The sequence below is a fragment of the Gekko japonicus genome, unplaced genomic scaffold (assembly GCF_001447785.1).
Source record: "Gekko japonicus isolate JY-2015 unplaced genomic scaffold, Gekko_japonicus_V1.1 scaffold270, whole genome shotgun sequence".
NCBI lineage: Eukaryota > Metazoa > Chordata > Lepidosauria > Squamata > Gekkonidae > Gekko > Gekko japonicus.
In genome coordinates, this window is record NW_015170282.1 from 525,391 (window position 1) to 538,834 (window position 13,444).

The 13,444-nt window shown below is 45.8% G+C and overlaps 1 protein-coding gene across 1 annotated transcript in view; it reads right to left on the bottom strand.

The window, feature by feature from the left end:
* Positions 1 to 13,444, bottom strand: part of TDRD9 (tudor domain containing 9) — a 172,677-nt gene that overhangs the window by 117,144 nt on the left and 42,089 nt on the right. The window contains 2 exon segments of the mRNA XM_015417791.1: positions 3,623 to 3,844; positions 5,219 to 5,319. Coding sequence (XP_015273277.1) covers positions 3,623 to 3,844; positions 5,219 to 5,319 — 323 coding nt within the window.

Sequence of the window (13,444 nt, forward strand, 5' to 3'; positions counted from 1 at the left end):
CTGGAACTCACAGCCACTTCCGCATTGTCATTTTTATCGCTCATTTGTCCCTATTGCTTTGGGTCGGGTGTCCCCCCCTTCTCCACATGTGTTTTTGCTCCCTCTGGGACTACTAGAGACAGCAGAACACATTGGGGGGTGGGAACCCTGAAGCAATAGGGACAAACAGGTGACAAAAAACGACAATGCGGAAACAATGGACTTGCAGCAGACCCAGATGCAACCATTTAAAAAGCTGCTTTGGACAAAGGTGAACATTAAGAGCTCTAAACCATGACCTCAGAATCCTAAAACCAGCCCAAACGATAGTCCAAATGGTATAGTAATACAAAATTGTTGCCTTGAATTGGTAATATATGGTTTTTATTAATCATCTCCTATTGTTTACTATCCTGGTGTGCATGACTTCAGGTGCTACCAATGCAGAAATGCAACTAAAAGGTTTAGAAACAACAAGGTTTGTTGTGACTAGAGTGAACCTTTAGTTCAGAGGCTATCAGCCTCTGAATCCCAGAGCCAGGAGGCAACATCAGGGGAAGGCCTTGGCTTCTCTGCCCTGTTGTCGGCCCTCCAGAGGAACGGGTTGGCCACTGTGTGAGACAGGATGCTGGACTAGAGGGACCACTGGTCTGATCCAACAGGGCTCATATTACATTCTTAAGATTCCCGTGGCTTCATGCTAATATTCTTCAGCATTCTTCAGTACCCAAAGAACAAAACCACCAGAGCACTGGTGGTCCTAAACTGGGTGGAACGGTGGCATAAAATGATTTAAATAAATACGAGATACCCCACACACAAATAACGGTAAAAATATAATAATGAAGCAGTTTACAGCCTTTCTGACCTTTACCGGCATGCTACAATCTGCCACCTGAAATGGAGCACCTCAGCTCTACAGACAATAGTGGTGCCCCCAGAGGTGAAGGTCTCCATCTCTTCTGGAAACTGTAGAAACTCTGGGGAAAGCCCAACAGAGGAGATTCACTGTAGTGTTGCTGCACACAGTTCTCAGCAATGTCTGAAGGAAGCTGACCACGGGGGAACAGATGTGCAGAGTAGGTGAAGTGGTTTTCTATCACCCCAGCATGATAGGTCCCTCCACTGGCAACATACAACATCAGGCCTTGGTTTTCCTGGTGAAGGGTCAATGCATGCAACTTGTTAACACCACCATTATGTATGGTCATGTCATCCCAGGAAACTCAACTTCCATGTTGTTTATAATTCTTGAATTTCAACAGGTGGACATCATCCAGACACCAGGGTGTCGACAAGATGTACAGAACGGGACGAACTTCTCGAGTTTTGCCGTTCGTTTCGAGAACAATCTTTATCAAACTTCAATTTCCAGTGGTCCTTTCACAGTCTAATTCACCACTAAGGTGTCCAAACATTCAGGAAGGCTTCTAACAGCTCTTATCACCAACCATTATTATTTCACTATGGACAGTAAGTCTATGTCATATGTATTGCTGTGCCCTTAGTTTCTGTTGTTTTCATCCCAGGAAACTCGGCACTGTGTCCAGGAAACCCATTAAGATAACCTAGCGATTGTGCTAACAGCGTGGTTATCTGAATCCATGTAAAGCCTGGGCTGAGGAAATAAATGGAGGAGTGCTAGGAATTCCTCTAGAAGCACTGGAGAGACCAGTCACTTTAAGAACAGCTGCTACTTTGAACACCTTTGGAGAAACCTGCCCCACAGAGTACCTGGGCCATCAGAAACACCCATGCATCCCCCCCCAAAAAAGGTTAACGTAAGAACATAAGAGAATCCAATGTTGGATCAGGCCAAAGGCCCATCCAGACCAACACTCTGTCACACAGTGGCCAGAAATACCAGGTGCCATCAGGAGGTCCACCAGTGGGGCCAGGACATTAGAAGCCCTCCCACTGTTGCCCCCCCCCCAAGCACCAAGAAGACAGAGCATCCCTTGCCCCAGAACTCACAACAAAAGAGAAGCCAATGTTGGATCAGGCCAAAGGCCCATCCAGTCCAACACTCTGTGTCACACAGTGGCCAAAAATACCAGGTGCCATCGGGAGGTCCACCAGGACATGAGAACGCCCCCCCCTCTGGCCCCCCCCCCCCAAGCACCAAGAAGACAGAGCATCACTTGCCCCAGAGTCCCTATCTATACCTTGTGGCTAATAGCCACTGATGGACCTCTGCTCCATATGTTTATCTAATTACCTCCTGAAGCCGTCCATGCTTGTAGCCGCCACCACTTCCTGTGGCAGTGAATTCCATGTGTTAATCACTCTTATTTATAATATTTTTATGCCACCTTTCCACCCAATCAGGGTCCCCAAGGCAGTGCAGATGAAAACATTTGACCAATTAAAAGCATTTAAAATTATAAAATTATTCAATAAAAACATATACACTACCAGAACCGGGAGGAAAAGACAGCAACCGTAACGAGCATAATAAAAAAGGCTTCGTCCACTGGCAGAAGAAAATGGTAGAGGGAGACAAACAAGTCTCCCTGGGGAGCGAGTTCCAAACTTACAGTGCCGCTACCAAGCAGGTCCTTTCTCAGGTGGCCACCCGTCCAGCCCAGGATCGTCAGATATGGCTGAACATGTAGTACAGGAGTCCCCAACCTTTTCGAACCTGTGGGCACCATTGGAATTTGGGCACAGGGTGGTGGGTGCTACTACAAAACGGCTGCCGGCTGTAGGCAGAGCCAATCACAACATTTCAGGAAGTGAGGTTATGCATAAATCCAATAGTAACTCTTAATATTTCAGACAGAAGCTCTGATTAGCAAGATGCCTTTTTCAAATGAACGTATTGTTCATTTTCTTGCTTACACAAAAGCTCACCTTCAGACAGAGTGAACATCCTTATGCTGTGGTGGCAGCTGCTGCCAAAGCAACAATTGTCGCCACTCGCCAGGATGCAGTGCAAGAACTCAGCTGCATAAGAAAAAGGGGGAGGGAGATGCATTTTCCATTGCAGGGACACTGTAAACCAGAGGTGTCAAACTCATTTGTAATGAGGGCCAGATCTGACATAAATGTCACTTTGTCGGGCCAGGCCACGTGTGCCATGAAATGTAATGCCAGGTAAAAAGGTAAAGGTTCCCTTGCTCGAAAGCCAGTCGAGTCCGACTCTAGGGTTGCGGTGCTCATCTCCGTTTCAAAGCTGAAGAACCAGCGCTATCCGAAGACGTTTCCGTGGTCATGTGTCCGGCATGACTAAACACCAAGGCGCACGGAACGCTGTTACCTTCCCACCAAAGTGGTACCTATTTATCTACTTGCAATTTCTTGCTTTCGAACTGCTAGGTACCGGAGAAATAAACTCTATAAAGGACACAGGCAAGCCCAATGAACAATACTATTTTACTCAAAATACAAGCATGCTTAAAACAGCAACACTTTCCTTAACGTCTCTCACTGATGCCCACCCTCCCACTCCCGCCGCTCATTACTCATTAGCACTGGGACAGTATATAGGGACATGATGTACAGCCTCTGTCATCTAGCAGTAAAGGTAATCAGTTGCTCACAGGCTGGGTAAGAGCCCTGGGCGGGCCCGTTCTAGCCCATGAGCTGTTTTGTTTCACACCCTCACTGTAAACTTTAAATTATGCACATTTTACACCTGTACCTGGTATCCGACCAGTTCCCCCAGGGGCCATGACCGCTCCTTGCTGATCCACCTTGCAATGCTGCTGGCACCAATTTTCCTGGGCTGAGTAACCACAATATTGCAGTAGACAGAGCGCTGCGCACAGCGATCCAAGACATACTGAGGAAGCTGAGTGCTTTTGCCGCTACCGGTAGCTCCCCGCACAATTACCACAGAGTTGCTTTCGATCAAGGAAATTATCTGAATGAAAAAGAAAAAAAAATTTGTTAAAAAAAAAAATCGGAACTGTAACTTGCGTCGAAAGGATCAGAGACCAAATTATGACAAATGTCTCCTCGTGACAGAGAGGTCTTCCAACTCTGTCGGAGAGCCACTGCATCACCACCTGTGTGCCTCTCTCTCTCTTTCTCTCTCTCTCTCTCTCTCTCATGCTTGTGCAGAGCTTGTCTTCAAAGCCTGGGTTGTTTCTTTCCCCCACTGGAAGCCAGGTGCAAAATGGCCTGGCTCATCCAAGTGTCTGGGATAGTTTAATTCATGATTTTTTTTTACTCACAGCCAGCACTTAGAATATAAAACGTCTAGTTTTAGTTATGCCTGTGGTCTCAGATTCTGGCAAGCTCCGCAGTGTGCGCGTGTGCTCGAGGCCCAGCTGATGGAAGCTTAGCCTGCATTTCATGTATGTCTGGTGCTTATTAAAAATCTCCTTGTAAGCAAACCTGACTCTAGCATATTGTTTCTTTGGAATTTCGGAAAACTTTGGAACACCTGGCCAGGTGCCTTCACGGGGCTATTTTTGGGCAGGAACGCACAGGAACGGAGTTCCGGCTGGCTCCTGAGTCGGCCACACCCAGCAGGAACTCATTAGCATAATAGGCCACACCCAACAGCAGAAACTCATTAGGATTGGCTACAGTAGGCATGTGTGGCCTAACATGCAAAGGAGTCCCTGCTACAAAAAAAGGTCCTGGGTTTTGACAACAAACTGGGTAAACAGAATAAGAAGCAAAAGGTGGGGTGTGGCTGGATGGCCACACTTTTGGCAACACAGGCCTAATATGCTAATGAGCTGTGGTGTCAGGGTGTGGCCTAATATGCTAATGAGTTTCAGCTGTTGGGTGTGGCCTATTATGCTAATGAGTTCCTGCTGGGCTTTTTCTACCAAAAAAGCCCTGTTCACACCTACAAAAGGCGGAAATCTGAATCTTTTACAGAAACAATCCCAATTTTGCAGAAGTCTTACTACAGGGCATTTTCACCTCTTCATTTGAAACCGGGGATGTATGGCTCAGCACACAGCAAGCCAAGGCATGCAGAACAGAGTTCAAATTCCCACATACTAGCAATCCCCTCGTTGGCTAAACAGAGGGAGGCCGGCTTTGCAGTGCATAAAATATATCACTAGCATACTCACAAACATACAGCAGTGCAAGTCAAGTTATGTAATATAGGGGAGGAAAGCTATACACTGGTTATGAGACACAACCTTTTTTCAAATTCCTATCACAGATAATCAAATCAAGCCATACACTGAGGGACAGGAGAGACAATTGGGGGGGGAGTGGTCACAGTTTAGATTTACAACACCAAGATTCAAACCAGATGAACACCATTTACCTTTTCCTTGTACTTTAAGATGGGTAAACTTGGGTATGTGTAATTGTCAATTGGTTTGCAAGCCACGGCATTGGAGTCACTCGGAGATGGCTGAGGTGGAGCTGAAAACAGACACGCAAACATACCCCCCAAAATCAAGTCAAACTCAAGTTTTCCAGGTAGACACAACATTTCAGAGAAAACAGTTCCCAAGAAGATGGCCAGCAATGGACATTGGGGAAAAGCCAGCACAAAGGGTTGAAAGTACACATGACAATGCCAATACTAAGTAGCCCTATTCATGTTGGATATTGTAACTCCGTTTGCAAGAGCATCTGGGAGGGAAAGGGTTGAAAGAATTCTCTCACTTGGGTATACTTGACAGTTGGCCCCACCCTCTCCTCAGTTAGATGTTGAGCCTATTTGGCCATTGTTTGCCTTTGTTTCATCTTATATAGGACTTCACGTCTCTTACCTGGGCTTCGAGCTGTAGCAAGCTAATTTTGTTTATGTTAATCTGTTCACAATAAGTTAACTGTACCTACATGAATATGTCATGTAAGACGTACTTCTATTTTTGTAAGTAACATTTCTTTCTCTTGTTGCCATTGGAGTCCGATCATCTTTGTAATTTGTTTGAACAGCATTTTCGCCTTAACCAGGAAACGTGGAGAATTGGGGATACTGCGAAAAAGCTTCAGTGCTTCCAAGGCAAATGACAGTTCACAAGCTACAGTGATCTGAAGAAGCAAGCAGTGACTCACAAAAGCTCATACCCTGCCACAAATTTTGTTAGTCTTTAGGGTACTACTGGATTCTTGCTCTTTTCTACAGTGACCACAAGTACAATCTCTGTTCATTATACACGTGACTCTTCTCTACATCTGTGTTAAGTTATTCTCATGTTCAATGCATGTACAGCTGGAATTGCCATTTTTTTATTTTGGGAGGTAGTTTTGCATTTGTGTGGGCGATTCTGCATCTAGCATTCACTCCATATTTTCTCAATTGGGAGGAAAAACTGCAGCTCAAACCCACATTCAAATACCACGGGCCAACGCCGTACTGACTGCAAAGGCACCCCTGAACGGCCATAAAACAGCCATAAATCTATGCAGAAGGTACCGTAAAATCCAATGATCTAAGGAAGCGAAAGCGGCATGGAGTGTGGAGACTACCATAAAATCCAATGATCAAAGGAAGCAAAAACAGCATGCAATGCAGAGGGGAATTTCTGTTCCAACATGGGTTTGCTAAAACCAGGGACGGAAAAGCCAATGCAGAATCAGCCTGTGTGCATGAGCCTGTGCCTGGAAGTCATGGAGGCCTCTGGCGACTCCTACTGGGGCACGGAGGAAGTTCAGAGAAGTAGCTTGATAGCCTGCCTCTGCCTCCCAGCCTTGGTATTCTTTGGAAGTCTCCCAATCCAAATACTTGCCAGGGTCGGCCCTGCTATTTAAACCCTACATTTTATCTAGGGACAGGTCCCTGGTTTCAATTCTAAAGTGAATGCATGTTGGCTCTTCCTTACAAACAGATGTATACATTTATATGCAGGATGCACATGAGTTCACTGGAACATGTGAACAGATCCACTGACTCAGACCTTTGGCCCATTTCACTTAGTGCAGTTCACTCTGAATAGCTCTCCAAGATCTCAGGCACTGGTGGTGGAACGTTCTGTCAAGTCAGATCCAACTTACAGTGATCTCATAGCACTGAGGATGGGGGGAGGGTTGATAAAATAATGGCAGATTACTAGGACCAGCCAAAATTTGTGGATTGTAACTGATGATTACCTCTAAATCCTTCTACAGGCTGCAACCCCCGAGAGCATTCTAGGGGCAGGAACTGGAGTGCTGACATCACTTCCAGTGAAAACCAGAAGTGACATCATGATGTCAAGGGAGCACTCCAGGATTTGCAAATCCTAGAGAACCCCCTCCTCCCAGCTTCATGACAATGCTGGTGTACACCCGTATTTCTTCTGGTACCACTGGGCAACCAACACATTTTTCTGAGAGGTCTTCCGTTATAGCAGAAGTTCTTGCAGTGATACCACACGCCCATCACAATGAAGTCTTGCCCCTTTCTATATAGCATCTGAAACGATCAGCTGCGGTAGCAAATACTGCTCAAATGAGAAAGATACTCAAGACAGCGTTTTGTCACAAAATGTCAACAAGCACATTTCGTTTTCACACTGGCGTCTGCCTGTTCTCTAAAAAGAACTGAATGAGACTGGAGAGTAACTATCCTACCTGCTGTTCATTGTATGGCAAGCCTTGCTCAGAGCTGAGCCTGTAAAAGGTTTGGGGATTTCTACTAAAATCAGGTCCTTCACACAGTGCATTTTGCTTATCCTGGTTTAGAGAAAGTTATAAATAATCTGGATCAATTTCTGTTCAAGGCACGTTTTCTTATACAGACGCAGAAAAAAACCTACACTTTGAATTGGGATTTAATTGGATTGCCACCGACTTGCTAAATGCTCAACATTCACCGTTCCTCCAGAATCCCGTGGACTTTATGCAAGCCTCCCCCACACACACACACAGCCTCAGAATCTTTTGCCCCTGCTGATATAACGCTCTACTGCTTCAATTATTTCAGAATACAGATAGGATTAGACAGCAGAAGCAGTTGGTGGATTTTGCCAGCTATTTTTACAGCACCTCTTGCAGACAGAGCTCCTCATTTGAAACAGGGAACGCAAAAGGTCCCCTTTCATTTAGACACTCCGTTTTCCAGGGCTGGCATCCTTAATTATGCATAACAGCTACAACGCAGACTGACCCTCAGGGTTAAGGGCCATGTGACAAATAAAAGGCATGCAAAGGTACAGATTTTTTAAGATGGTCACATGTAGATGAACACATGAAAGCTGTTTTATACTGCATCAGATTCTTGGCCCATCAAGATCTCTATTGTCTACTCAGACTGGCTGCTGCTCTCAGGCAAAGTTCTTTCATATCACCGACTACCTGGTCCTTTTAACTGAAGGTGCTGCGGATTGCATTGGGACCTTCTGCATGTTCTATCACTGAAGAAGAAGAGAAGAGATTGAATTTATACCCCACCCATTACTACCTGAAGGAGTCTCAGAGCAGCTTTACATTCTCCTTTCCCTTCCCCTCAACAGTTATTAAAATTATGCATGGGATAGAGAAAGTAGAGAAAGGGAGAAAAATACTTCTTTCTCACAATACAAGAACTCATGGGCACTCAATGAAATGAATGAGCAGTAGGCTTAGAACAGATAAAAGGAAATACGTCTTCACCCAAAGAGTCATTAACACGTGGAATTCACTGCTGCAGGGAGTGGTGGCAGCTACACGCATAGACAGCTACAAGACAGGATTGGATAAAAATATAGAGCAGAGGTCAGCAGTGGCTGTTAGTCACAAAGAATAGATGGAACACTCTGTCTGGGGCAAGTGATGCTCTGTATTATTGGTGCTTGGGGGGGCAACAGAGGGAAGGCTTCTAGAGCTCTGGCCCTGCTGGTGGACCGCCTGATGGCACCTGGGTTTTGGCCACTGTGTGACACAGAGTGTTGGACTGGATGGGCCATTGACCTGATCCAACATGGCTTCTCTTATGTCCTTATGTTCTTCTGCCCTTGAGGGGCAAAAAGCAACGCCAGTCTTATGCATCGTCAGTGACAAGTCTGAATTGCATCTGAGCTGGTCTAGGACCCATCCATCCTTTTGAGACAGATTCTGGATGTTCAAGGGACCTTCTAAGGTACAGTACCCATGTTACACGGGCAAGCAAAGTAAGATACCAAGTCAACTAGGTGGAACTTGAACAACTGAACCTTGCATTCATACTGGAATAAAGGGAGTTTGTGAATACTGATGCCAAACACTTTGGGATTTCATTTTTTTAGAAGTAAAGACAGAAAGTCTAGGGAGATGTTTTGACTGTTTCAGATGATCGAAGTCCCAGTTTTATGACTTCAGGGAAACGGCACAAGTCACTGGGATAAGAGCAACAGACATCTCTTGCTTTAAATCTTTTTATTTGGGTTTATTGGTTTAATTCTGAATTAGATTTTTAAGCAAATTAACCACCCTGGAGACCTGAAGGTAAAAACATAGAAACCCACATGCCCCACTGCCATAACTTAATAATTTAGCTAATTTCTATTTACTTCATTTATACCCTACTTCTCGCCAAAGGGGATGCTGGGCAGTTTACAACATCCCTTCCTTCTCTCTTTTATCATACCCTTTCTCAAGGGAGTTCAGGGTTGTGTGCATAATTCTTTCATCCAGCATATTATCTTCACAACAACCTTGTGAGGCAGGTTCAAATAAGAATGAACAACGGGCCCAATGTCACCAAGAGAGCTTTCACGATGAGCGGAGATTTGAACTCAAGTCTCCCCATTTGCAGCCCAGCACACTAACAATCAGCACAGAACTGGCTCTCTAATGCAAAAGAGGAGAAACAAGATTGTTAAGAATCCCTGAGATGATTTATATGACGCATTTAAAAAAACACCTTCGAGCTTTATACAAATGCTGCTAAATATTCATAGCATTTATCGCCCTAGTACAATTTCTCGCCCACTGAAGTCAATAGACATTTAAAGGTGCTTATCTCTGGCTGGACTGTACCCTTAAGAGAGCAAGAGTCAGTTTTACAAGACTCTCTGGCCCGGTTTCTGAAATATATTCCTTGGGAAAGCTCATGCACACGACGGCACTCTGTCACCACACGGCAATGCTGGCTGGCTGGCTACCCACCCTCTGGCAAGTTCATAGATGTCAGTACAGAGACATCAACAACTCTGCATGGTCTGACCAATGCTAGAGGAGATTTCAAGATGCTTTGGGGGGGGGGAATACGTTTCTGGCAGAGCTGAAAAAAATCCCAGGAGCCTTGATGCCAGGTGCTAGTTTGTTTGAAGCACCTTGGAATCTGGAAAAAAGAAAAATCTGCCTCGCACTGTGCAAGACCGGTAGCTCATAATTTTGACATTTGAAATTCTTGGCAAGGTAACCCTTTTTCTACTGCCTGTTTGCAAGAATTATGACATAAACAATGTTCCCTCTAAGCTGTGGAGTCTTGTGAGCAAAAATTCTACTTTGTGAGCTGTTGGGATTAAAGTTGTGAGCGAGCGATTTGGCTACTGCATGAATTAGTTTGCTCTGGAGCCGTCCTTCCTGAGCGAAGACAAAAACGTGAGAGCCAGAGGCTAAAAAACTGTGAGCTAGCTTAGAGGGAACACTGGACATAACACGGTCTATTTGCTCCACTGGCCGCCCATCAGTTACCGTGCTCAATTTAAAGTATTGGCTACTACATACAAAGCCCATCAGTTTGGTGTAGTGGTTAAGTGCGCGGAGTCTAATCTGGGAGAACTGGGTCTGATTCCCCACTCCTCCACATGCAGCTGCTGGATGGCCGTGGTGGGGAGGTGTCAGCCCTGCCGTGGGAGAGTGGGCAGGCTGAGTGGTAGGCGGATTTGAGTGAAAGCGGGGGAAAGGTGGCCTCAGACTGGCAGGGGGCGGGGTTACAGGCACCCCTCGTGCCCCTCTGCCCGCACGCCGTCTCTGCGCCCTTAGTGCCCTTCTCGCCCTTTATCAGTGCACTCTCTCTCTGTTCCGTCTTGGGTCGCAGCGTGCTCTCCTCTCCGGCCCTCTCTGAAGTCCCCCTTTTATTCCCTCGTCGCCCCCACTCAGCCCGCCCCTTCCTCCCCGTGTATGTGGCTCCTCCCCCCTTTATCAGCAGAGACGCCGACGGGGCGTCTCTGGGTGATGCGCATGAGCGCCGGCAGCGGTTCTGGCGGCCGTGGGGCCGCGCTGCCGCCGCCGCCCAGCTGCCTCTCCTCTACGGCGTGTCGCAGGAACCTCCCTCTCCCGACGCCTCCCGTGCTGCCGCCTCTCCTCCGAGCCCGACCGGACTCCCGCGCTTGTGCCTGGGAGGAGGTGGGGCCGTCCTGCCTCGTGGCTCTGTGCCTCCGTGGGTGAGTCGTTGCATCGCTCGTCAGGGTTGGCTGCCCCGGCTCCCGGGGTCGGCGGGGCGTTGGCCGTGACCACTGGAGCGGGACAGTCCTTTTCTTTGAATTGCCTCCCGATACAAAATATGTAATTAGCACTACTCAACTAAATAGTATAAGGGCACATTAAAAAGTATTATTGAACTGTTTTTTCAGAATGCTTTTCTTAATGTAGCTCACCAAGTTGACAATGTTTGTATTGCTCTGTTAAACATTTGAACATTTTAATAAAAATAATTTTTTTAAAAATGTTGCTTTGCTTTAGTTCTGTTCTTAAGATTTCTGGTTGGTTCTACAGCCCAAATACTGCTTTCACTGTTTACGGAACGTCTCATCCTGTTAATTGTATTAACTCACTCTGCGTATTCCACCTTAAGTCCCAGTGACAAAGGAGGACCATAAATAACGTAAATAAATATTAAAATCCAACTCAAGAACCATAAATCACGGTGATAAAATAATTTAAAAATTCTATCCACTGTATTTCTATTTATATAAACGAGCAGTCGTAGTTATAAAGTTTTGTAAAGGGGATCCCTTAGGAAAACAACACATCGAAACACATTTTCATGTTTTATGGTTTACAACAGAAATGTTCTGCAGATTAGAGACTTGTTGTTCACTTACTGAAGGATATTCATTCAGACTGTACTGATACCTAGTAATGGGTTTTGATTTTTATCAACATGTTGGTTTAAAGGAAAACCACTCAATAAGGTACAGGTTAAAAAAGAAAAAGTGGAAAAGTAAACCTGTAAGCAACACACAAACCCGACCAGAAAATACTGGCAAAGGAGGTTTTACCTCAGAAACCTGAGGTAAAAGTTGGCTTAGGAGTAGTGTGTATCAGAACTCCTAGTTTATCTCTCCCTGCCTTCTGGTCCTTCACCAGTTCTTTCCTGCCTTGACAAGGAAGGTGCCTTGTATTAGTGGTCACAGGAAGCTGTACTGGACCCACCTCTCACTCCACTGTGAGGAATCACCCAGTCAGTCAAGGATGCCTTTTTCTTCCCAGTGAAAACGTTTTCCATGCCCCCTTCCCCAACCTCTACTCTCAGCCAAATACAAAACTGAGCCTTTTTTATCCCTTGCATCTCTTCAAACCGTACTCTCTCTTGCTAGACATGCAGCAGAATATTAGTCCTGGTCCCACCGTAACTGACAGGGAGGTCCTGGCTGGGAGCCATTGAGAGCCACTGAGGAACCATCTTCCGATTGTTTAGGGTTCATGGGGGACATTGGCTGATCGGACCATTAGCAAGTCCTCAAGTATACAAAAAGATGCTCAAGTGAGACCGCATTCTGTTTCACAACTCAAGAAATACGGAGAATAGAAAAAAGAAACTGATGGGGGCTGGAAATGGTTTCTACTATCCAGTATTGCATAAAAGTAACAACATAAGAGAAGCCAATGCTGGATCAGGCCAATGGCCCATCCAGTCCAACACTCTGTCACACAGTGGCCAAAAATATCAGGTGCCATCAGGAGGTCCAGCAGTGGGGCCAGGACACTAGAAACCCTCCCACTATTGACCCCCCCAGCACCAAGAATACAGAGCATCCCTTGCCCCAGACTGAGAGTTCCTGTCTATACCTCATGGCTAATAGCCACTGATGGACCTCTGCTCCATGTTTATCTAATCCCCTCTTGAAGCCATCCACGCTTGTAGCCATCATCACCTCCTGTGGCAGTGAATTCCATGTGTTAATCACTCTTTGGGTGAAGAATTACTTCCTTTTAAGTCTCTAGCGTTTGCAGAAGTATATGTAAGGGGTTTCCCCCCCCCCCAACTGTTGCCCCAAACCATTCCTGAAATTCTACGTTTTCTGGAAAGGCATATATTCTCCTCTCTGCCCAAACGATGCCAGGGATTGGACTGGCAGAGCCCTCTGCTGGTTCCTGTTTCTAAGGTTACCTTTGGACGTTCCAAATGACTTGCACTGGAGGGGAAGGAACATTCCTCCCCACCCACCCATTCCTGTCCTGAGTCCAAAGATGGAGTTTAACTAAACTGGGGGGCAAGGTGAAGCAGAACAGGTCAAAGTGTAAGATGCCTTTTGTGTGTGTGTGTGTATGCATGCACACGCTAATGCACATTCATATTCATTTAATGTTATTTAATGTTACCTAACTGAGGAGATTTTACACAAAAAAAGAATGGCTGGATACAAATAAATAAATAAGTTCCTGATAGCCTATCCTGTAAAAGAAACATGAAGCTGGGGGGGGGGGGAGC